This window comes from Sinocyclocheilus anshuiensis, unplaced genomic scaffold (assembly GCF_001515605.1).
Source record: "Sinocyclocheilus anshuiensis isolate Anshui unplaced genomic scaffold, SAMN03320099.WGS_v1.1 scaffold624, whole genome shotgun sequence".
Lineage (NCBI taxonomy): Eukaryota > Metazoa > Chordata > Actinopteri > Cypriniformes > Cyprinidae > Sinocyclocheilus > Sinocyclocheilus anshuiensis.
Window position 1 is genome coordinate 495348 of NW_015554128.1, and position 26754 is coordinate 522101.

General features: G+C 37.6%; 1 protein-coding gene across 1 annotated transcript in view; it reads right to left on the reverse strand.

Annotated features, from left to right (window-relative positions):
• Nucleotides 1-2652: 2652 nt before the first annotated feature.
• LOC107670216 (furin-1-like) overlaps nt 2653-26754 on the reverse strand; it is a 119775-nt gene continuing 95673 nt past the window's right edge. Inside the window, exons 7-17 of the mRNA XM_016462749.1 lie at nt 22859-22947; nt 20040-20212; nt 15419-15631; nt 12235-12335; nt 8751-8854; nt 8529-8646; nt 8149-8328; nt 7722-7846; nt 7154-7282; nt 3546-5376; nt 2653-2957 (exon numbers count right to left, since the gene is read on the reverse strand). Of these exons, the coding sequence (XP_016318235.1) occupies nt 4730-5376; nt 7154-7282; nt 7722-7846; nt 8149-8328; nt 8529-8646; nt 8751-8854; nt 12235-12335; nt 15419-15631; nt 20040-20212; nt 22859-22947 (1879 nt within the window). The 3' untranslated portion in view covers nt 2653-2957; nt 3546-4729. The remainder of the gene's footprint in view (nt 2958-3545; nt 5377-7153; nt 7283-7721; nt 7847-8148; nt 8329-8528; nt 8647-8750; nt 8855-12234; nt 12336-15418; nt 15632-20039; nt 20213-22858; nt 22948-26754) is intronic.

Consider the following 26754-nt stretch of genomic DNA (forward strand, 5'->3'; position numbering starts at 1 on the left):
TTGTTCAAACCCATATGACTTTCTTTGCCAGGTGGAGCGCAAAATGAGAAGCTCTGCAAAATGTCCAAGCTGCACTTTTCCCATACAATGAACAAATGGGCTGTAAAGCTTTGAAAATGACCAGAAAGCCCCAGGAAGTAGTTCATATGACTCATCTGCCGTGAACTGAGACTAAAGACCGTTCATACCAACAACTCTAACTTTATAGCGTATGCACAAACACACAGTAACGGACTGCTTATTATAAACACATGCTGCAGTTTTGTCATCTGCCACTTTAAATGCTTGAGCTGGGTGGATTCTGATTGGCTGTCAATGTTTTTGTCATTCATAAGCTGGGAAAAAAATGTTCTGAAATTGATTACATTTACATTTATGCATTTAGCAGACGCTTTTATCCAAAACGACTTACAGTGCATTCAGGCACTGTATATATATATATATATATATATTTATTTTTATTTTTTTATTTATTCGATTACAATGATATTGTTCCTCTGGGGCATCGTCTTTGGTGTGAACGGCCCTTTAAAATTCCCTTTTGTCTCTTACACTAATATGACATGGTTTCAGATGACAGCACACGAGTCACATGAAGCAGTTTTATAACGCTTTATTTTTGAAGCTTGGCGGCTCTTGTATTCATTCTATAGTAAAGAGAAGCGTGAACATTGTTCACAACATCTTATGTGCTCTACAAGATTTAAAACCAGTTTGAAACAGAATTTTCACTGAAATAAGATCAAAGCATATTTGTGAGTGAATAAACAATATGCTTATTGCAAAATTAAGCTGCACTTGTCACTCGATAGCATATAAGCATCCTCACACCAGCTCTGAAATTCCTTATATTTGCTTCAGATGCAAGTCAAGCTTTAGTTCAAACTATCTGGCACCACCTACTCGTTCTGAATGTCAGCAACTTTTTATTTTTTTACCTCCAAAGAGCATGTTGTGCCTTTCCTCAAAGAACACGACAAACACATTACATCACAAAATTCAGCCTAATAGAATCATTTTAAAAGAACAGAAATAGTGCCTTGTCTCGCAGGAACTGAAGATCTGCACCTCTCCTTCTACCCATTAACGAGGCTGATAAAACCTATTAAACAATTGTGGAACATCTAAGGAGGATAATAAGGTGCGCTCAGCAGATTTTCGCAGCACTTGGAAGTAAAAATACGACAGTGCAAATTGACAGCGGCACTGATTCTTGTACTATTAGTCAAAGACACGCTTGTAACATTGCCGGTGTAGTGCCGAAATTTGCACCCTGCCAGATTATGCATCCCCTAGTATTGGTAGGTTTAGGAGTAGGTGTGGGGGAGGGGTTAGGATTAGGGGTGGGGTTGGGATTAGGCAATCAGGTAGCGACTTCAATGAGGGGGTGCATAATCTGGCAGGGGTGCAGAATTCGGCACAACACCGGTCGTATGGCAAATCAAAGGGAGTGAGCTGAGCACGAGGGAAAAATATTTCCAATATTCCCTTAGAAGAGCAGTGAAGATGAGAAACAACATGAGTAGCTGGACTATCCATATTTCTGTTTTATTGCTCAAGTAGTATGTATGTAGCAGCATCAGTCTCACTTATAATGCCAAATAGGCAGAAGCTTCCAGCGCTGAATATGAGATCCCGTTCCTCCTAGCTGAACTAATTATGGAAAGCATTTTAAATGTGCCATTTCCATAAACTAGTTCTCTCCTCCCACTTCTGGGAGCTGAAATGAAAAACAGTCCGTGTAAGTTTTCCTTTGCCGTCATGGAAACATGGAAAGTTTGCCGTCCTATGAAGTGCACGTGAAATATTGATGATCCTCGTGTAGCGAAGTGCATAATGTGTGCGTTATTAATTTAGACCGATGGTGCGTATCTCCATGTGAATTATGGCAAATTGGCATCAATAAAAAACCCAAACATTTCAACAGATTTCCAAGTACTTTTAAATATGATGAAATAAAGACGAATGCAACAGATGTTTGTAATTAATTTAATGACTGCAGTATTGACAGCAGCAACAAAACTGTTAAATGCTTTAATGCAATGCTGAAAGATGTGTTCTAGCGAATCACGCTCATTGTGTCTGATATAGCTCAGAATGGCACACATCTAATGAGACCGCATTTTAAGGCATCATAGACATGTTTCGGTGATCCAAAAGGTAGGTAGCAACATCATGCTGCCTTCTAAAACACATCACTCTAAGCCAGCGTTCAGCATGTATAAACTAATCCCAAAATGCATTGCGACAAGCTTAGTGGAAAAATTCATCCATGGAATATTGATTCTGTAGCGGTTCAAGCACAAAGTGATGACACCTTTGGTAATACAGAAGATATACTGACATTATGGATAATAATTAAATGTAATTAATAAATAGTTCAATAGAGTTAAGTAGTTTAATATAAAATAAGACTGAACTGTTTCGGGTTGGTAAGATTTTGGAATGTTTTTGAAATAATATTTTTGAATACAGTAATATATATATATATATAAAACATTTAAACAGTACGGTAATTAATTATATTGAGTTATTTATTCTAAGTATGGATGATAAATAAATATAAATATAAAATAAACAATTTTACCCAATTTTTTTATTTTTACCCAATTTGTAAAAATTATTTTTTATTCTTATTAGAGTATTGCATCATTAGCTTAGCAGCATGCTATAGTCAATTCTATTTAAATTAATTATGAGTTGAGTTGCCTTTGTGGCTGCCTATGAAGGGCTCTCCAAATCTATTATTTATGAGCTCCTCTTTCGGTTAGCATGCTGCCTTAGAAGGTAGCTACCTATGTAGGCAGTATACTAGCTTTTTGGATCAGTTGAACTGTATGGTTTATAGTGCCATTGTATCTCTGTAGCACTCAAATGTCACATGATTATAAAAAAAAACGACCCAACCAGAGCTCCACAAATAGGAGTTGAATTCATGTCTCAGCATTGACACTGACCTAAATAGTTAAATAGAGTTAAGTAGTTTAATATAAAATAAGACTGAACTGTTTCGGGTTGGTAAGATTTTGGAATGTTTTTGAAATAATTTTTTTGAATACAGTAATATATATATATATATATAAAACATTTAAACAGTACGGTAATTAATTATATTGAGTTATTTATTCTAAGTATGGATGATAAATAAATATAAATATAAAATAAACAATTTTACCCAATTTTTTTATTTTTACCCAATTTGTAAAAATTATTTTTTATTCTTATTAGAGTATTGCATCATTAGCTTAGCAGCATGCTATAGTCAATTCTATTTAAATTAATTATGAGTTGAGTTGCCTTTGTGGCTGCCTATGAAGGGCTCTCCAAATCTATTATTTATGAGCTCCTCTTTCGGTTAGCATGCTGCCTTAGAAGGTAGCTACCTATGTAGGCAGTATACTAGCTTTTTGGATCAGTTGAACTGTATGGTTTATAGTGCCATTGTATCTCTGTAGCACTCAAATGTCACATGATTATAAAAAAAAACGACCCAACCAGAGCTCCACAAATAGGAGTTGAATTCATGTCTCAGCATTGACACTGACCTTTTGGGAAATATATGACACATTTCCTCTTGAGGCTTCTTTGTGTTAGTACAGACAAGTTTTGAAGTCAAACTCAGATGTGAAAATCAATAAAATAACCTCTGGGACAAAGTTTCCTTTTTGTTCAAACACTGCTATTGAAAACCCATAATAGATACTCACTGAGCCATTTGTGAAGGTACATGCTAATTAGCTGAGAGATAGAACAGACAAAACAAACCTAAATTATCTTAAAAACTACAGTAAAGTCAAATGTTAGGATAAAACTTTTATGATGTAACAAAAAAATCATAAATGTGATGTTTATCAAGATATTTCTGATGTAGAGCTCACAAATCAATCTAAGACGGTGCTGGATCTACATTGACTGACAGATAAGATCTCTGCGTTTCAGTTCAGCATTTCGATCGCTTGTTTCTGTGATTCCCACTGTTCTGAATCCGTGCCGGAGGCTCTTCGTAGGCAGAGGTTTGCGTGTTATCTAATTCCATGCTGTTATGGTTCACTTTGCTGATGCTGTTGCAACATCTCTGATGCAACAGAAATTATGCACAGTTAAACCATCCCTGATCGAATCAGTGGAAATGTCCCGGAGCTGCCTTTGACTAGCAGAGAGAGCAGAACGCAGACTTTATTGTCAGGGTGTAAGTAAGGACTTATCGCACAAATGATGAAGGATATAATGGCAGAAAAATATAAAGGTTACAGAAGTGCAAGAAGTTTTGTGCATAAAACAGTCCAAACTTTTAATAAAAGTTGACTGGAAAAAAACGACAGCCCTTTTGTTGTGTTACAAAGTCACTCAAAGTTACTCAAACGATGCACTCGCACAACAAACACATCTACGCGCTCAGCTGGCACTCACACACACACACACACACACACACACTGATGGTATTGATCCTGTTTAGTGGTTCAAATCTCAGGGCATTAGAGCTAGACCACTAAGACAAATAAAGGTGAAAATAAAGGGAATCTTCAGTGCAGCGGAGATGTCCTGGGTTTAATCGTGTTAGGGTCATCCTCGTCAAACTGCAATTGCACCATTATAGCTCATATATGGCATTCTCTCTCTCTCACACACACAAACTTCGCAGTGGATCTATAAGTCTGTAGTGCAGACTAGTTCTGTGTCCCAGTACAAGGAAGACAGATGTAAAAAAAAAAAAACCCTATATGTGGTGCTAAAGAGCGCTCTGAGTCCGTATAAAAGCAGTCTTTTCGCTGTGATACTCCAGCTCTTCGCTGTCGGACTCAGAGTTCATCCCTCCCGCTGCATCCTCGTCCCCCCACACAGTGGGGATCCCCCGGTACGACACTTTCCCGAGTCCGAACCCGAAGCCCACTCGTATTCCCCCTCCACCCATTTCCATCACCGGCAGTTTGGTCCTCCGGCAGAACGGGGAACTGGCTGCTCCGGAGTGCAGCTGAAGCAGCACAAAAACAGCTGCGAAAGTGGCCAGGATGAAGGCACAGCTGAGCACCGCCACCAGTGCCGGCAATCTCGAGGATAGGCTGGGATTGTGCAAGGATTTATCTGAGTTTGGGTCCACCTCGTGCTGGAGCATGGGAATGCTGGGCCATTTTCGCTGGTTCTGGTGCAAACAAGAAGTGACCACTAAGTGACTGTGGGGGGGACAGGAAAGACATTCGTTCTCTCCGGACCCGAAGCATGTCAGGCAGGCCGGGTGGCAGGACAGGCACGCCTGTACAGTAGAATGCTCCACCCAGCTGTCCAACGACAAGTTGAGCACCTGCAGCCCAGAGCTGAAGCCGGGAGGGCAGGACTTCACGCAGCCTTGCAAGAAAAGCGAGAAACCCGTGCTGCATTCTGGAAAACAGACATTGGAAGAATGCTTAGTCGCAGATGTTACGAATCTTTAACGAACATGAAATGGCATTTGAAACACATTTAACTTTCATAATGTGACAATTTTGAGAGAAACAGATGGAGTCATGTCATGATATTATTAGTTAATATTAGTTTTCCCTGCTCATGCAGCACTGCTTTTTGTCAGCAGAAGAGAAATGTTGTTTCAAAGGTTGGAATGAAAGTGAATAGGGAAATACACATTTTTGGCAACACTTTACATTTGTTAACATTAGTTAATGAAATAGGTAATAAACTTTTTTATTTATAACTTAGGCCATGCCAGCTACTGTGGCTATATATATAAATAAATATATGTGACCATGGACCACAAAACCGGTCATAAGGGTAAATTTTTCGAAATTGAGATTTATACATCATCTGAAAGCTGAATAAATGAGCTTTCCATTGATGTATGGTTTGTATGTGTTGATGTAATATTTGGCCAAGATACAACTATTTAAAAAATCTGGAATCTGAGGGTGCAAAAAAATCTAAATACTGAGAAAATCGCCTTTAAAGTTGTCCAAATGAAGTTCGTAGCAGTGCATATTACTAATCAAAAATTAAGTTTTGATATACTTACAGTAGGAAATTTACAAAATATCTTCATGGAACATGATCTTTACTTAATATCCTAATGATTTCTGGCATAAAAGAAAAATCAATAATTTTGACCCATACAATGTATTTTTGGCTAGTGCTACAAATATACCCCAGCGACTTAAGACTGGTTTTGGGGTCCAGGGTCACATATACACACACACACACACACACACACACACACACACACACACAAAAGTACTGTTCACTGTTGGACACTGTTAAGTTCACTGTATTAGCATAACCTGTCTGCTGAACTACTGTCATTGTGGGAAAGGTAGTTAAACTGTCAACATCTTTATAGCTAGGTACCCAGTCAAAAACAAAGGCACAGACATTTGAAGGTATTTATTTTGCACCCTTTGGTACTGTGATTTGTTGCCACTAAAGTAGCACAAGAACACACATTAAGTATGTGCTAAAGTCTGCACACATTCAATACACGAGCTAAGCATTCACGTTTGCATTTGCACAATTGCCAGGAGAATGTTTCTGGAATAGGACCATAAAGGTAATAAGGTCATTTCATGTTTGCTCTCATTTTCTGGTCCAAATAGGACAGATTATTCACCTAGTAAAATTCAGTACTGCCTAGAGTAACAATTAAAGAACACCATATGAAAAATTAGAGCCATATGAAATATTAGTCCTTGAGCAATCTGCAGTACTGCAGGCACAATATGGGGCCATGATGGAGAAATCCATCATAAAGTCTCTATTGCAACTATGAATAATAAACTTGAGCATTTGGTTAACAAATTAAGTTTTTTTTACTGCCCTCTGAAGTTTGGCAAGGTACGACCTCTCATCAAGGAGAGGCTCAGGATTTAAAAACTTTTCTACTTCATTAATAATGCACAGTTTATCTAATTTAAACCTCTCTGGCATCACTCTCAAGTGTTTTGCAATATTTATACGCATAAACATATATTAATATTCATAAGCACAGTGGGTAGTCATACTGAGACATATGAAAATTTCTATATGACAGAGAGGTTTTGCTATGGGAATTATTGAATGTGTCAATATTTTCTTCTGGTCATGAATGTCATCACCTTTAAAAGCTTGTCTGTTAAGGGATGTGTGTGTTTATTTGTATGCCCTTTGGTCCAAGGTGTGTGTGTGTGTGTCTTACCAATGCAGACCTGCTGGGTGTCAAAGGTTTTGCAGCTGTTGTTTGAAGGCCGGGTGTAATCGGAAATGGACGGATCTGTGGCACTGGAGCCGGTGCCGTATAAGATGAGGGTGAACTGTGAAAGAACGCCTGTAGAAACGACACTGAACTTTAAAGATGCTTTGATGATCAGCAAAAACACAAATGGCATTCACATCCTTAAATGACTAAACATCCTTAAAACAAGATAAATACACTTGAGAAGCAATTTATGTAAGATATTTAGACTAGAATATATCTTGAATTAAGTTGACTTTTTCTAATCCCACTGGCAAATTGTTTCTTTTCTTGTTTCAAGCATAAATCAAACACAATTTAGAGAGATTTATTCTCAAAACAAGAAAAAACTATTTGCCAGTGGGATAAGAAAAATAAACTTGATTCAAGATTTATTCTCTGAAATGTCTTTTATCTTCTTCCCAACCATTTCCCTTTTTTCAAGTAAATTTATCTTGTTTTAAAGGATGCTTAGATGTTTGCACTGAAAATCTAGACAAAACACTGATTAAGGAAAAGCTTATTGCAGTACCATAATCATTAAGTCCAGCCACATTCTCAATCTCCAGCGTCCATTCTCCCCGAGGGTCCTCGTCCCAGGAGTGAGTGGTCATGAATGCCCAGTCGTTGAACCCTTCGGCTGAGTTATCCTGAGGCCTAAAGACAAACACAAGAGAAAGATATCTCTATACATGTCCGTCTATCTGAGAAGCTTAAACAAGATTGAATACGATGATAAAATTAATTGAGTTGAATTTACAATCCAAATAATTATGTTTTATAACAATAATGGGGTGAATTGTGTTTGTATGTGGCCAGACAAGTGCATAATTGTGTTTTCTTGGACATCAGATGCATGTTCTGAGAGCTGATTTCATTTAGAGTCTGTACATGCCGGTGTGCATCGATTATACACTTCTGTTCAAAAGTTTGGGGTCAATAAGATTGAAAGAAAATACCGTGGAGCCAGCAGTGTGGAGCGAGTTCCCAGTGGGCTGATGAGGTGAACAGCCAGGTTTCCTCTGTGGTTATAGGAGAAGGTGAGTTTGGCTTGCACATGCTCCAAAGAGCTCACAAAGTCCAGCTGCCCAGAGCAGGCCTCTACACTTCTGCTGAAGACCAGGTGGTTTCTTATGTCCCTACAACAGAGAAGAATCTAAAATTACACTCAGCAAATTACACTCAGCAACTAAATGATGAAACGTAATTTTGCTGTCAACTTCATGTGTCTCATTGCCTGTCCTTAAATGGTGACCTCTGGCTCCTCAGATAGCAGACATTAGCTATCTGGTGTATTGATGTATCGCCTGTGCTGCATGAGGTGTTTGACCGTCCTTACCTGGGCTCGGTCAGCATATTAATGACACATTTGTGCTGCAGCCCCACGCTGCTCCAGTTCCGGGCCAAAGCGACCATGGCACTAGCATCCAGCAGACCATAGCCGTAAGAATGGCTCACTGCCACATAGAGAGAGACAGATGGAACACTAACAAGGTCAGACATGTCTACTAATTTATAAATAAATGTAGTTCTCTGATTGGTTACGTGAACCATCATTTACCTAATCGCCCCACGCCATTAGTCCTCCAGTCGTTGGTTATTAGGTGGGCGGGACGTGAGGTTCTTACGACGAGATGCAGCATGTCTCTCCAGGTCAGGTTCATGCTGGTTGTCGTATGAAAAATGAAAAGTGATAAGAGTATTACATTGCAGCAGGGCCACAGATTTATTTTCATATTCAAATGATAATTTGCACATAATTATCCTCTTGGATGTGACAGGATGTCTTTTTGAAAGACACATAATTAAAGCAAAATTGCAAATGGAAATATTCCGTCCTGGGGGCCATGCATCATTTTGTAATTACACAGCCGACGAGGCCTTTTTTTTCTTTTCAAATGAAGACCCAAAATTGTATTCCCTGAAAACAGCAATATCAGATTAAATTTATAACTGTATTTCCTTGGTTCACGACTCAAGCTTATTAGTTTTGTCGGCTGTTGCTCTACATGGCAGAAACAAGTGGCTTTTGGGACTTGTGGAACCCACGGCCAAGCTTGGAAAGCCCTATTATTTCTCAGCAGGGTATTTCAGGGCAAACCACGTCTGATATTGGACATAAAGCACTGCTGAAAATACGTGCATGACAAGCCATTTCCACCCAAATGAGATGGATTTAGCGTAAATGTACGCCGTGGAACAGTATGAAAAATATCCTGCTCTGACGTCCATATATTTTTCAGGGTGATTTATGAAGAAGGGGATCCATTTCATAAGCTTTCAATATTTTTGACCTCACAATAAATGACTTAGCATGTATATTCATAATGCCACATGCACGATTAATGAACCTAAAGCCACAGCACAGATGTAGAGATTTACATATAGTGATTAATAGATATACGACTACTGAAATTCTCATGTCGTACATGGCAAGACTTGCACAGATAACAGATATCCTTTTATATAGATGAGGTGCCAGTGCTGGAAAACATGCCAGAGCCTTTAAACAGGCTGGACTCAAACCAGGAATCTATTAATGGACAGGGGGTGGAATAATGTCCTCCCCACTTAAAGATTTCATAACAACAACAGTATGGCTACACTTATGCAAAACAGCACTGGATCACTCCTATTATAATCAATAAATTACAATAGAAGCACTGAGACATGCATTCAGATGGCGGACAATCCTGTCTCCGCATAGCTATTTCAGAAACGTATTTTCCTTTATTATATAATATATAATTTTTGAGATTATATATATATATATATGTATTAGGGCTGTCAGTCGATTAAGATTTTTAATCTAATTAATTACAGGGTAAAAATACCCACAAAAGATAATTTAAAGCTATTATTGTGTTAAATGTTTAAGGCTACAACGGCCTAACAGTAAGTATGGAACAAGATGATAATTTGAGAAACATCTCAGTATTTTTTTGTTCATGCAATGAAAGTCATTGGTGACCAAAACAGCTTTGTTACCATTTAAACAAAGTTTGTAACCAAGTAATTCAGGTTTGAAACAACATGAGGGTGAGTAAATGATGACAGAATTTATTTATTTATGGTGAACTATCCCTTAATGTTTATTTATTTTTAAATAAATTAAATGATACTCTAAAGAAGAAACTAAAACTACCAGCAGTCGATTCTTTCAAACGGCTGATTCATTCAGGAATGAAGTAAACGGTTCACTTTATGAATAGACTATTGAATCATTGGTTCACACGATTCGTTCAATACGAGGATTCATTCAGAAAGTGTTGCGCGGAGATGCACAACAGTTCTGCTGTGGCTTTATAGGTAATATTTTCTTTGGCAAAATTGAACAAAAACACACAATGTTGTGTTTAAAATATAGCACAATATTGACTTCTTATTTACTGAACTGTTGTATAAAATCACATTTGCACTCGTGTTCTTCGTGACAAAAACAGCACTCGTGTTATATTGCTCTCGCTGCTCGTGTGATATTGCTTATCATATGATATAAATATGAGACAAAAACTCATACAAGGGCATTTTTTGCCCCAATATCTTGAATTTTAGTGCATAACTGCTTTTATGGAGTTGTTGCCCTGCATCATATTTGTCAACGGGCAACTGTATGGAATGTAGATGATGTACAGGTCTGGGGGCCAGTGCGTTAACTGCGTTAAAATATTTTAATCGCGTTATTTTTTCATAACTAATTAAGTTAACGCGTTAAACTGACAGCCGTAATATAGAGAAAAATCCAGAAATCCAGAATAACTGTAATACAGAAAAACTGTAACATAATAAAAAATAAGTAAATATGTCTATATAAATAAAAGAAAATATATCAAACGTTTGGGGTCAGCAAGTTTTTTTTGTTTTGAAAGAAATTTGTATTTTATTCAGCAAGGAAACATTAAATTATCAGACTGATCAAAAGTGACAGCAAATACATAATGTTACAAAAGATTTCTATTTTAAAAATTTTTTTTCTTTTGACCTATCGATACATATCAAAGAATCCTAAAAATATGTCACAATAATACTGTTTTTACTGTATTATTGATTAAATTAATGCAGCCTTGGTGAGCATAAGAGACTTGCAAATATATATAGATGGATAGAAAATACATATATATCTGTCTGTGTATATATATATATATATATATATAAAACGGGTTTTTTATAAATTTCGCTAATTAAACTTTATACATTTATAACTATAGTTTATACATGTCTAAAATGTAATAAATAAATATGTTATTTTATATAATATAGATGTGATTTTACAATACAGGTTAATTATGATTTGATTTTAAATCACAGGGTAGTTCTGAGAGAGGTTCACAGATACCCTGTCCAAGCACCGGCTTCTGCACAAGCACACATTTCAGTGGAAAATGAGCATGACTGTCTCTCTTACACCCAGACGTTCAAAAGTCACCTACAGGGCAACATCACAAAGACTCCCAACCGATGAAAAAGAGCAGAGTTGTGACAGAAAGACAACAGAGATTGAGGTTCTTATAAAAAATGCCTCCAAAAACATCCCAGTCTCTTTCATTATGGGGGCAAGCACGATCAAAGCCGGCACCAGCGGGGCTTATGACCCTGAACAGCAGGGGCTGAACTCACACATGCACAAACACTGTGTGTGAACCAGGAGCCCCGTGACTCCACCACACACAAAAGACAAAGAAACCTGATGCTTGTGTGAGAAGTAATTTCCATGTCTTATTACCTCCTCACAGCGTACAGGATAAAATACTCTGCAGGAGCTTTTAATCGAGCACGATGACTTGATGTTGTATAGGGGCCATGGGGTCAATCGTCCCCCGAACGAGGAGTGTTGACTGGCAGTCATCACCCATTTCTCTCAATCTCTCCTTCATTTTTTGGGATGAGCAATGTCAAGGCGATGTCAGAGTGTGTCAGAGGGCTGAAGATGATGCACAAGGGGTAATGAAGTCTAACCGATGAGGGGGAATGATGGACAGGAGTGCGTAGAGCATGTGTGTGTATGTCTGTCCGTAGAGACAGGTGTCATTGTTGTCATCACTCACTTGGCCTCCAGAGCGAGAGCGATGATTCCAGCGGCCAGGGGAGCCGAGGCGGACGTGCCCGTGTGCGAGTCTGTACACTTCTTCCTCAGGTCCGTTGTCACCTGCACAGATGAAAACACATATATGGAAAGGTCAGATGTGTTACTGGTCAGCTATTGGAAGGACTGGTTGTAGCTATATATAAGATGTGAGGGTGTCTGTCAGCCAAAGGCGCCTGTCAAATTGCCTGACAAGAATGTGAGTCCGAGAGGGAAGAAAAACCTCATTCACTGCAGCTTCTGTGATGAGATGTGTGACTGCTTGGGAGACTTAATAAGCTGGCACCCCACACATGAGGGTTTGGTGTTTTAATCACGCCACAGGAGACACGGCGACATGCCTGCATGATTGACAACGGACAGGATGAGAGGACGTCCAGCCCGAGGCTACAGATCCATCAGAGCGTACACAGGTGAGTGCCTGCCAGACACCCACACACACACTTTCCCTTTTGTTTTATTTGTCTCTATCCCTTCAGTCTGATTTAAACACATACAGACACATACATACTCAAAATCCCACCCCACTTCTGTCGGCAAGATTGTGTCCATTTTTAAATTGAATCTGTTATTGCCTTTGTCATCCTAATGGAACAGGGGGTCTCAGAAGAGGGAGAGGGGGAGATATCGCAGTCACACATACTGGGACAGACTTGACATCAAGCAAACAAACACTCTAAAGCCGTCCGAAACATCTTGGATGAACTTGCAATGAGCTGGCAAAGATAGATTTGCCTGGCGAGTCTGAAACCACTTTCACAGGAATGAGCGCATCAGAGATCCATAGTTTGCGTAACTACCCACAGCACAAGAAATCATATTTTCCCCTCAATGTGAGTGTGAATTTGAGTGAACCAAATTCAACTAGTCAAAAAGACTCACAAGTTGTCAGTTTGAATATCTAGCTAGCTAGACATTTTTGCTAGCTATATAAAATTAAGGAATGTTGGGAATAGTACAAAAAATGTTTTAAAATGTTTTACATTAAAAATATCTAAAACATATCATGTTTTGAGTTAGTTTCTCTGGATTAGACTGTTGAATCAACTATCGTATCATTCCAGTTCCCGTGAACAAATCATTAATGAATCATGAATCAATGATTCAGGTCACTGAATCAATGACCCAACCAGATCATTTCACAAATTGTTCATAAATCATAGATCAATGAATGAATCAATGACTGAACAGTATCATTCCAATTCCAGTGAACAAAACATTCATGAATCATGAAAGTGTCAATGAGATCTAAGACGGACAACAACATTTTTAGTGAATATTGACTTACACAACTGCTATCATATGACTTCAGAAGACTTAAATATTACATAAGCTGTATGGGCCACTTTTATGGTGCTTCACAGCCCCAGTCCTCATTCACTTTAATTATACAGAAAAGAATGACTAGAAAATTCTTCAAAACGACGAGTGTGCGTAATTGACAAGATTTTTCTTCTGAATTCTGTTAGAAACACAGCCACAGTGCAAACTAATAGCCCAGATGCTCATCAAGATGATCCAATGTAATGACTTTTAGAACTTGTGAAGGGCATTTTTATAGGGGTCTTTTGGCCTAATTAGCTTGCCCTAATTAAAACACCTGCTCATGCACTCTCAAATAAAGCTTATGCTGATAAAATGAAGGTATGTAACTGAAAACGAGGGGAAAACTTGCAAATAAGATCCAAAGAAACTGCAATGCAGCATGTTTGGTATTCAAAAATTGCTGCCTCTATGTCTTTTGCTCTCTTTCACTTGGTCTAATTTCTATGCTCCTTCTCTCTTAGCTTTCTCAAACACCTTTTTCTAATTTCCACTCTCGGAGGAAACACCGGGGCAGAGAAGCAGATGTGTATGGCATGCAGCAGCAGCAGCACCTGTGATTGGGAAGTTTTCAGATGCTGCTCTAAAATGATTTTTTTTTGCCTCCTTAGGGCATGACGTTCAGAAAGCTTTTTCATATAGCCCACAGGAAATCACAGCGGCAGATGTGGAAATCATTTCACCGCCTGACACTTCATCTTCACAGCACGCTGAATGGGGCGGCACTCCATCACTCACAGTCGTGACGTGGCCATTTAAACCATGCAGAAAATTTGGCACACACGGGCTGTTTGCTCTTGACATTTACAGTTCTGCTTACAACTGAGAACGGCAGTGTTTTCTGTGGGGGCATGATGTCTGTGTGCTGTTAACGTGTAAATGCTGCAATGCTGAAACGTGAATTCATTCTATTTCTGGTGCCTTTAATGAGACATGGTTGTAGAAGAGTGTGTGTATGTGTTTCTGATAATAAACACATCTGAAGGCTTTTGTAAGCATTTGCATAGATAACTGAAAAATATCTACACTGTAAAAAAACCTTTTCTACTCAGTGTTTTGTCTTGTTTTACAGTAAAAATATCCAAACATCTTTACAACCAGATAATTTTACTTGAAAAGTAAAACTGCATAAGGAATTAACTGTTTTCAGAGAATATATTGTGTATATATTTAGTTATACACACACACTACTGTTCAAAAATGTGGGGTCTGTAAGATTTTACAGTGTTCTCCAAGGCTGCATTTATTTGAAAACAGTAAAACACAGTAAAAACTGTGATATTGTGAAATATGATTACAATTTAAAATAATTACTTTCTATTTTAATAGGTAATTTATTCCTTTGATGGCAAAACTGAATTTTGGCAGCCATTACTCCAGTCTTCAGTGTCACATGATCCTTCTGTGATGCAGATTCTTTAATGAATAGAAAGTTCCTTGTTGAATAAAAGTATTAATTTCTTTTAAATGTATACTTAAAAAAATTATTATTTGAATATATATATTTTTATATATTAATTTGATGTATTATATATAAAAATGAATATATTTAAACTGAAACTTTGCTTAATGTTTATGCTTAACACAAAAAGATATTTAAAAAGTAATATTTATAAATATTAAATTATAAATGATATTTGTAAATATTAACATTTAATCTCAGGATATTTAGATAACAAAAATAAAAGATTTTATATGTGAAGATGCAGTGTGTTCCTTTATGAAAATACTTACAAAAATGCCTCTGCATGAGATTATCATATGACTAACATTTGTGACTATGCTAAACAGGTATGGAGGTTTGTTTGCTCATATGAACGTACAATCTGTTTCTCGTTGAGGTTTCCACTGCTATAGGTGGTGGCGAGGGTGGAGGAACAGGCCTCACTGTACCACGGCACATTGCCATACTGTGTGGTGCTGCTGATGGAGAGCGTGTAGATACTGTTGGTGTATCCGTCACAGTTACAGCTGTCCCGCTCTCGCCCTCCGTTACCCGATGCCCACACGAAGATAGAGCCCAGTCCACCTCGACCCTAGAACAGATGCATACAACCTGGTCAATTACTCCTTACAAAGTACTTTTCACTACCATTCAAATTTTGGGGTGTGTATGTTTTTATGCTTTTTAAGCTGATGGAGCGCGTGTAGATACTGTTGGTGTATCCGTCACAGTTACAGCTGTCCCGCTCTCGCCCTCCGTTACCCGATGCCCACACGAAGATAGAGCCCAGTCCACCTCGACCCTAGAACAGATGCATACAACCTGGTCAATTACTCCTTACAAAGTACTTTTCACTACCATTCAAATTTTGGGGTGTGTATGTTTTTATGCTTTTTAAAATTTCTTATGCTGAAACATAAATATTGTATAATATTATTACAATTTAAATGAACTATTTTCTATTTGAATATGTTTTAAGATGTAATTTACTCCTGTGATGGTTAAGCAGAATTTTCAGCATCATTACTCCCGTCTTCAGTGTCACATGATCCTTCAGAAATCATTCTAATATGCTAAATTGCTGCTCAAAAAAAAAAAAATAAATAAAAAAGACCCCAAACATTTGAACGATAATGTCAATAAACATAGACACTAGTATTTATAGTCTCATCCTACAGTCCGTTCACATAATTGGCAAGTACTAATTAAAAATTGCCTGTTCCAAACTGATTGGCTGGCCTTTTGAGACTTGACGCAAAGGTTTATTCCTCCTGGAAACAAACTAATGCTTACAAGTTGCTGGGCTGATACAACGTTCTGAGGTAGAACTAATCATGGGATTTGTGAGGTCTGTGGCATCAAATCTTTAAAAAATACAAGTGGGGGATTCTTCGCCAGGATTAGCTGCTGATAGTCTTTATGCAAATCAAACGTCTGGCTGTGTGAGACAAATGTATTTATGAATCAAACATCTGTGTAGTGTCTATTAATGTCTGTGCGCACAGGCCTCATCTCTATTACAATAGCCCACAAAAATCCAATTGAACAAGCCAATTATGGCTGTCATGATTAATTTCAAACTAATACCGTGACCTCTGAAATCTGCTGTATTTAATGCTTTAGCAATACTGGCTGGACAGCTGACAAAGCGCCACGTTTCTGTTCTCATATATTAATCTCCTCTCTCACTGCAGTCAAGCAAGTCGGCAGAATTTGATTAAAGTTTCTGTTCTATCTTATGCTGTCCATATGGGTAATATTCACAGCTGACTGACTCAGGATTATTGTGGCCATAAACGGTTTGTTTGTTTGTTTGAAATGCCGCAATCTGGTTTAAAATATTTAGAGGCACAATTCTAGGAATGATAAAAGTGGGGATAAAGAGCTAAAGGGATAAAGTGCGAAGAGACAAAAAGCGAGAGTCGCACCGCTGAGGCAGATGTTTATGCGATGCGTAATTTAAGTAAATTACTAGAGGGAGAAATCAGTTTTAAATCCCACCAAAATTAACAGCAGTCAAACTCATTCAGCACGGCTGTATCAAAGTGCCATTATTCACCCAGACAAGACAAAAGATTGAATCTTTTTGTAACGCTCTGACAAAAGCATGTCTGCGATTACCAAGGACCAGGGTTGGGAGGGTTACTTTTAAAATGTATTCCGTTACAGTTACAAATTACTTCATTAAAAAAATATTCAGTAACGTAACCCAAGTACCACAATATAAAAGTAATGTAATCTGATTACTTTTGGATTACTTCAAGTTACATATGTGAATAAGTCAGAAAAGCAATATCTAAGTACTTTTATTTAACTACGACTTTAAAATTAAAACTAATAAAAACTATACTAAAAACTATTTGAAACTATTAAAAATCGTGTCTTGTTTCACCATCTAGATATTACAGCCCGTATATTTATATAAAAGGCTATGCAGACATCTAGTGGCGATACAGTTTAGTATTACAGTTTTATTTTTCTTATTTCTTTAACATGTACAAGTAAAAATAAATATACTTTATACACAACATTAAAAAATTTACATCATATACATATTAGTCTATTTTAAAATAAGTCTACATATCGAAATGCATGTGAAATGCTATGATCTTTATTTCATTGACTGATCCGGGGTGTGGGGACTCTCGTGTTAATTTCTACATTTTCAGGCTCATTTTCCGCTAGAACACTTACACGCAACTGCAGTCATGCACACCATGGAATTTTTAATCACTAACAAACACGAAATTTTTGCTAACATGATGATTTCCATGCTAGTCGGACTCGTACCTGCAAATGTTCAAGTTGGCTGAGTAGCCTTTGTTAAAGCAAGAGTCTTCATGCATAGCTTACGCTGTACAACTGTTATTTCCTTTTTCCTCTTTGAAAACAAAATAACTGTGAAATTTCCAGACATGAAAACTTTTTTCACAGCAGGAAGCATCGTAATTAATTTACTGTAGCAGCGTCTCAGTCATCCCGCGTTTGAGGAGAATAATTGTAGACGGGTGTTATTTGCGCACGCACCAGCAGGCGGCTCACGTGAGTCAACGTGTGTCAACAGAACCAGGAACTATGCAGCGCTATAGTTATGTCAAAATACTCATTTATTTAATTTTAAATGAAACAAATGTAATCCTGATAGTATTCCCACTTTTTACAAAATGCAACTGTAATCTGAATACTTCGTTTTTTGATGTAACTGTAACGGATTACAGTTACTAGATTTTTGTATCCTGATTACGTAACGCCGTTACATGTATTCCGTTACTCCCCAACCCTGCCAAGCACACGTTCAGGATGAAGCAGAAGCGGCACTCGCAGCAGGCAGCCATCCTAAAAAGGTCAGATCCTTTGCCTGTCAAACACTACATGCTCTTTTCTCGCTGTGACAAATCTCATAATTTCTGCAGTGTGAGGTGAAAGCAGGTGGTTTGAATTTAATTCCATTAATGATATTTTACTAAATTATTACGAAGATAACGCAAGATTCCTACATGGCTGTTAGAATGCGTCAACACACTCATGGGGGTGAAGAGGGACGAATTTTGTTGAATTTTCAACACATTTTCAATGCTGCTGTGACATTCTGTCTGAGGAGAAGTTGTGAGCATATGGTTTAAAATACTTGATGGCAGAAGGTTTATAAAAGAAAGTGGAATAAAAAGAGTACTGAAATGAACAAACAAGATGTGTGTAGAAAAGTCTAGATTTTTACAAGTTCCTTTTTCAATTGTGTTTTTTCACTTGTATTATCATTCCCCCGGGCAAAAATTGCAAGTCTGATTTCTTAGAAAAGTAATACCACTCAGTAATAGCCTCTCCTCAGTAAGCCACACGATTTGAAGCATCATTCATGTCTGTAGTACAAATGGTGCATGATGACTTACCCGCTTAAGTTTAGAGGTTTGTTTATATCCATAACTGTACATACACTACTGCTCAAATGTTTGGGGTTCTCAAGGATTTTTTTAAAGGAATTAATACTTTTATACAGCAAAGACACATTAAATTGATCAAAACTGACAGTACAGACATTTAGAATGTTACAAAAGATTTCTATTTGAACTGTTTTCAACAATAATAAGAAATGTTTCTTGAGCACTAAATCAGCATATTAGAATGATTTCTGAAGGATCGTGTGACACTGAAGACTGGAGTAATGATGCTGAAAATTCAGCTTCGCCATCACAGGAATAAATTATATTTGAAAATAAAATAGAAAATCATTTATTTTAATTTATTTTCTATAAATATAAATAACAAATATATTTATTATTGTTCATTACTTTTTCTTTAAATTAAATATATTTCACAATATTACTATTTATACTGCATTTTTGATCAAATATATTCAGCATTGATGAGATTAAAACACTTACAAAAACATTTAAAAAAGAAAAAAGAAATAGGTGAAAGGAACAAGACAGTCTAATTTTTGAATCATGGATAAAAACAAACTGATTTTCATATTCATAGTGCGATGTGTGTGTGCTGAAACTCTATCAAGGTATAAAATCAAAAGGGATAAGCGTATGTGTGCCACACAAGAAAGATTTAACATATCAAAAACGAAAACAGAAAACAAATGCTCATCTTCTGCCAAGATCACAGTAATCTCCCTAAATATAGTATTCTCTGTAATCCTGTGTTTGTCAAAGCGCACATCCTTCTCAATTCCCTCTCCGTAAATGCATTTAAACAGGCGATGACATCTTCTACAGCTCACCCTGTCCAGCTCGGTTCCTCTAGCAGAGGTGCTGATGGGAGTCGATGGCAGCTGTGACACATTTAGCTGATCTAAAATCTGCTCGGATGACCCGACGTGAGCAATCACACTAACACTGACTTGAGGAGACACTGTGACTGGAAGTCATTCATTTTCAATGAGAGTTTCAGTGACATGAGTTATTTGTAGACATGTCTAGTGATTTAGCGCCTACCAGCAACCAACAGTACAGAGACCTCCAGTGGTAAAATCTCTTCCAGTCTATACTGACCTCAGTAACCCCCTGCAGGAAAGCTTCTTTGGCCAGTTTGGCAGGGCCATCCACTGTCTTCCCATCATCCTCTGGGCCCCAGCTGGCGCTGTAAATGTGGATGTGCTGGGAGTTCAAGCTCAGAGACTGAGCCTCCACAACATCTGTTACCTCTCCGTCCAACATCCGCACACCTGCATGCAGAACAGAGGCGGATAGAAAGAGCATTAATGAAGATACCAGAGAGACAGGAAAAATCGGTTTTGTGAAAATGTACTGTCTGTAAGCCTGATGGACATTTGGAAGGGAGAATGGAAAAACAATTAATGAAGGGAGGGGTGGACGGTTTGACCAAAATCTTATATCATGTCATGGTAACGATACATATCACGACAGTTATTTTTGCTTTAAATAAGGTCTTTATGACATCAAAATTTTTGATACCATTAGAAATGTCATAATTCTTGTCACCAGTGTCAACATCACAAAAAAACTCAAGCTCACTGAAGACAAGCAAACAGTCAGCAATGAAATAAGAATAAGAAACTAATTACAAGCAATAGGACAAACAAACTACAGAACAAATAAATAAGAAATGCTACATACATTGTATAAAGTAATCAAATATATAAAAACACTGCATATTCTTCACTGTGTAAATTAAATATATATTTCTTCTTATTCTCTAAAGTTACAAAAGTGATTTAGACAAGAGCAGTGAGAGATTTTCTCTCTTTTGTTGTTTGATTAACATGAATGACAGACAGCAGGAATGCTGTTACTTTAAGAGCTGCCCGGATCCAATGTACTGTTACACATGTGTTTTCTTTCTCAGCTGTTTGTCCTCACTTAAGACCTAAATTACTGTGTTTACGAGGATACTTGCAAAGATGGGCATTTTGACACATACAAGTGTGTGTATTTAACATAAAGCAGCAAAAATGACTACAAGCACAGTCTCAGAAATAGTCTCTCAGACAGTGCGCACTATAGCAAATATGCAAAATGAGTTCTCTCTCGCTGCTGATTGCGTTTCAATGGCTTAAAATCAAATGATCTACCGGTTAACAAATGTCTATTAATTAATTAAATTAATAATAAAATAATTTCGGTTAATTATGTTAACAAGTATATTGCCTGCCCCTAAACGAAGGTGCAAAAGATTCCAGCACAAAACTTTCTACTGCCACTGAAAGCAAAAATGCTGCATGAAGACAAATGCACAGCCATCCAGAACATATTCGATGTTAAATATAAAACTATATGGAGAAGGATTTAGACCAATGAGTGTTTTTAATATGCTTAAAGACAAATTATATGCAAATTCATCAGTCAACACCATTGCTGAGCAAACTGCAGTGTACCAAAGACAACCTCAAGACTGCAATCTGAAACAGCCCGTTTCTGACCATTACAAACATGTAACCAATCCCGTCAAATTTTCATATCATTAACCTATCACAGGAACATGGTTTGTGTAACTTGTAGATGACTTACTTGAAAAAGCTTACTGCTATTATTGGGTGGCTGGCACAATACAAATAATGAATGCATTCGAAGATGTGAAATATTATTTCCAAGCATACTGTCCCTGCAAGTATATGACACATGGTATGATTTTTGCTAATAAACCCACATATATTCATATCAGTTGCCAGGCCACCGGAATTAATCCCGGTGCTCCCAATCCGGACTATACTCTCAAAATATTATAACTTTAATCTCGTAATTGCTACAACTTAATTCTCGTAATATTGACTTTACTCTCAAAATATTTTGAATTTATTCTCGTATTGCTACGACTTTATTCTCATAATTTTGGACTTTTTTCTCAAAATATGACGACTTTAATATCGTATTTTTTAAATTTTTTTAACGTAGGACTAAAACGCCATAGTATATATAGTCATTGCAAAATGTTAAAATAAAATCTGGAAAATACTCCTTTTGATGAAGTTGACAGAATTTTAAAGAATCTAATTAATAAGAATGATTCTGTGGCCATTTGTTTGATTAATAATAATCCTAGCAACAGGATTCAGACAGTTAACGCACCCCCCACACACACAAACGACCCAGTCGCCAATTAGATCTGCAACATCTGCTGTCTTTAGACACACACACATACATTTACTTAGCTATCTAAATGGGGACATTCCATAGGCGTAATGGTTTTTATACTGTACAAACTGTATATTCTATCACCCTACACCAACCCTACACCTAAACCTACCCCTTACAGGAAACTTTCTGCATTTTTACAATTTAAAAAAAAACTTTGTTTACTTTATTTTTATACCAGTTTTACAAATGAGGACGTCCCCAAAGGGAGGTTTTTGGAGATTTTGTCAGGTTTAGCTCACTTTTGGGTACAAATTTGTCCCCAAAATATGGTTAAGTAGGCACACACACACACACGGACAGACTTATCCTCTTATTACAAAGATACACACACAGAAACACAGAAATCACATGCAGGCTCAGGCAATGCCCTCTGCCTTAATCACCCTCATCTGGATGGAGAAATATTTTCCTACAAAGACTATTAAAATAAGAGATATGGAATTTGTGTGTGCCTGCAGCGGTCTGGCCCTGAATGCACTCAATGTGACTGGAATAGCCAAGATATTTCTGAGATATTCACCTTAATGGATGTGTTTTATAATTGAAAGATAAAGCGTTTGAGATTAGTCCATAGCAGCATGATGACATCAGCCATTAAATGCACAAAGGGCAGGAAATGAGAGAATGCTTGGATAGTTTTAATGCGTGACCTATCTGATTGATCCTATTACCATATGCTAATTTCTAATCACCTATCAATCGGATTCTTCACTCACCTCCGATTTTGGCATTGTAGGCCACACCCACTCCACAGACGCCATTGTTTGCTGCTGCCGCCACCTCCCCGGCACAACGTGTCCCATGTCTAAAGAGACAAAGAGAGAGTTTGCACTAGTGAACAGTGTGGCATTGTCCAATTTACAACCAGTTCACATTCAGTTCAACTCACTTCAAATTCAGTCCATGCTTGTACAGACAAATTCTAGGGGTGCTGTCTTCGCAACAGAGCTCTCAATGCACCCAAATACAGACACATTATCTTTATCCTTTAATTAAATTCTAATTAGTTCTTGCAGGCGACAGTGATAAATAAATAAATAGCTTATTATGGTTGTCACTGATGATTCCTACAGTACTGCACACATCTCAGCAGCTCTGTGCCATGGTGTGGATGAACTTCACTGTCTAAAGAAATTGCAGCTGGCTCTGGGTTTTGTTTGTGCACTGCTAGAGCTATTCTCTCCATTCATCTGTGTCCCATTGGAGCTCATTGTTTCTCTGAGACAAAGCGGAGAACAGGACGATAGGGACCAAAGAAAAGGACCAGACAGCCCATGAGACTGCAGATGTGTTGAGGCGGTGGCCTCGCTTCACCAGAACCTTCATTACATCTGCCGTTTTACACAAAAACATACACAAATATTATTGGGCACACATGAACATGACATACAACAAAACAGGAAAATGACACTAATGAATATGCTTCAGGCTCTTGGCCTCTAAGCACTCATGCTCAGGACCAGAGTATGTGAGCGGAGTGGAGCGGCAACAATTTCCCCTCCGCGCTCCAAGCATTCAAATCACTTCGCTCCAGCTCCGCTCCGAGTTCACCATTTCCCGCTCCCGCTCCACTCCTCGCTCCACTGATCAGAAACACCGCTCCGCCTTCGCTCCGTGGCTAAATTATTTCACTATGCTTGAAAAATCAAAGTTCTGTTCAAAAATTATATTAAACGAAAAATAAATGCATAATACTAGAAGAATAGTTTTAACATGGTTTATTGGAACACTATAATTAGCCCAAGTCCATATTAAATGACTGCTTAACTTGCTTAGCTTACTTGTCTGTGCAGCGTGGCGAACTATGGCGAAGCTGAGGGTAGTTACTTCAAAAACAGAAAGAATATGCTGTAACTTTTCCGTTTTTAAGCTGAAAAATCACATGACAGCGTTGACCAAATGTTTTTCATTCCTGAATGTATGTGCGCGATCTGTACGTTATGTGCGAGCTTGTGTTTTCTGTCCGTGTGCAGCAATGTAGTAGCACATTAGTTTCGAGCAGAGATCAGCAATCTGTACAACTTACAACATGCTTTAACCTCCCGCAGCGGAGCGGAGCGAGTGAAAACCTCAACGCTCCGACTTTCAAAAAATCCGCTCCTAGCTCCAGGCAAAATCACGCCGCTCCACTCACATACTCTGCTCAGGACACAACAAAAACTGAGACTAGCGCAATGAGAGGAATGATAAGAGCTAATCCACACCCCTGCAGTATCATGACAGCATTGGAACTGTTATTTTGTAGTTGTAACTCAGATTAATTCACCTGCCATGATCCTTTATCTTTGTAAGCAAATTAGAAATCTTTTATGAATGTAAACAATTTAATATTAAGTAATGTACATTTTAGACACAACATCACCAGATATTTGCTATTTTTGCTCCACCGACAAAAAAGTTAAACAAAAAAAGAAAAAAAAGAAGAAAAAGGCACAGTTGAATTAATAGTTGAGCATCTACAAGCAACACATAGTAGTGGTGTTTTATTCCTGAATGAATCAGTTGAGTAAATAATTCAAAGTTAGTCAACTGGGTAATTTCTAAATGAATCAGTGGCATTAAACAAAATTAATTCAGTTCACACAGTCATGTGATAAATAAATAAATAAAATATTATACATATAAAATTGTGCAACCAAACTGTTAAACGCAAGAAGTAAAATACACGAAATGAATTAAAAAAAAGTTAAATCAACAGACCATATAATTAAATTTTATCACTTTAATTTGTAGAGGTAAAAATAATTAGTCTTTATTTATGAAAACAAGGCATGTAAAAATGTCATAGCAAATATCTAGAAAGATTTTTGAGTGATGATGCAAACAAATTAAGTTGAAACACAAGTTAATCAAAGAGTTCAAAAGAACTGATTTACTAAGATGATTCTTCCAAACATCTGCATGTTCAAATTCTGCAGGTTTAAAATAAAGTCTTATACTCACAAGTCTGAACACAAGGAGCAAGTTAAAAAATTGGTGATCTTGTTAAATGTGTAAAGCTTAGGTGGGCAACAATAGCTTCTGATTAAGGCTCTAGATGTATTGTATTTCATCAAATCAATAATTGCTGAGGAGGGAGGTGTCCACACAGGTTGAAAGCAGGGGCTCTTGGCAGGCCATTATGCAGATCGTTAAGATTCGTTTCTGATTACTGAGCAAATACACAACGTGAAAACACTCTCTCAGCCTTCCACAAAACCTGCTGTGTACTAGTAATTCAAAACGCACTGTGATTGTGACTGCATTTATTCTCCAGGGCATGTGGAATTACAGTACATACTTTCAGGATGAAGTCCTTTATCACATAGAGGAGAAAACGTATTATTCAGATGCATCCATCAGGATCTATCTCTCTCAAGCTGTGAATGAGATCAAAACTATTTTATGCTAACAAGCACGTTAGCTAGTTAACCTGCCTAGCAGGTGGTTTGATTTTCTTTTCTTTTCCTCACAATTAACATCATTCAGCCAGTCTAATGAAACATTTGTGTGTGCTCATATGAAGGGCAATAGCCCCAAATTGCAACAAATTCCTTTCATGCTGAGGTTGTAAAGCCTTTGTTTGCAATAAAGCGTCATTTTCCGCGTTTTGTCTTTTGGCGAGGTGACAGTTATCATGACGAATGGTTGATAGCTGGGAACACCTCATGAATAAACAATACAGTTTTTATATCGGCTTGTTTTGAAGGTTGTTTGTAGCTGTAATGTATTGCATAAGGGAATTGCCTATGGTAAAAAGAGATTTTATGCACACCATTTATAAGAAGATGTTACTGGCATGGCTCAGGATGGCTAGTCAGGTGGTAGCAAGGTAAACTCGAGAGTTTGGTATCTTCTGTGCTGATTTTAACTGGTAATGTGAGTTACACTAGCCTAATTCCAACAAAATTTCATCTGAAAAAAGGTCCATTGTCTGTTGTAAATAAGTCACTTTCAAACCAAGCAGCTTTCTGTTGGTCAAAGCGGTGAATCCGCCCATCTGAACCTGATGGGAAATCTGCCTGGGAAAATGTTTTGCCCTCACAAAATTCCCGATCATGTGGATTTTTACTAAAAAGAGCCCCTAAAGAGACATGGAGATGAAAAAAATTGAGATGGGAGGAAAATTTATTTTTCAATACTTTTGCGTTCTCTCACAAATGTTTTGCATTTCCCCAAGAAATGTAGTGCTTATTCACAAAAGGTTTTGCAAGTGAACGCAAAGTTTCTCAGACAAACTCAACACTTGAGGGAACACAACATTTTGCGAAACACCACAAACGCATTGAACATTTTCCTCCCACTTCATATTTTTTTCCATCACTATGTCCCCTTAAGGGCTCCATAGTATTGCAATTTTCTGAACTACAATAAATGTGACCGCAGAATTAGACTGCAAGCCTCAACCCCATTACTTTGTCAACATTTTATTCAAATTGCACAGGACTTCCTTAAGATCAACTGGAAGTGATTCAAAGTGAGTGGCTGTATGACCTTATGAGGTTGTGTAATGTACAAACTCTTGCTTGAAATTTCCCATGTAAGAGGTCTGATGCTGTGATATTGCTTTGATTTGCATATTCCCATCCACAACTTTCAAAGACACCCACATGCAGTCAAAAAGACAGATCAG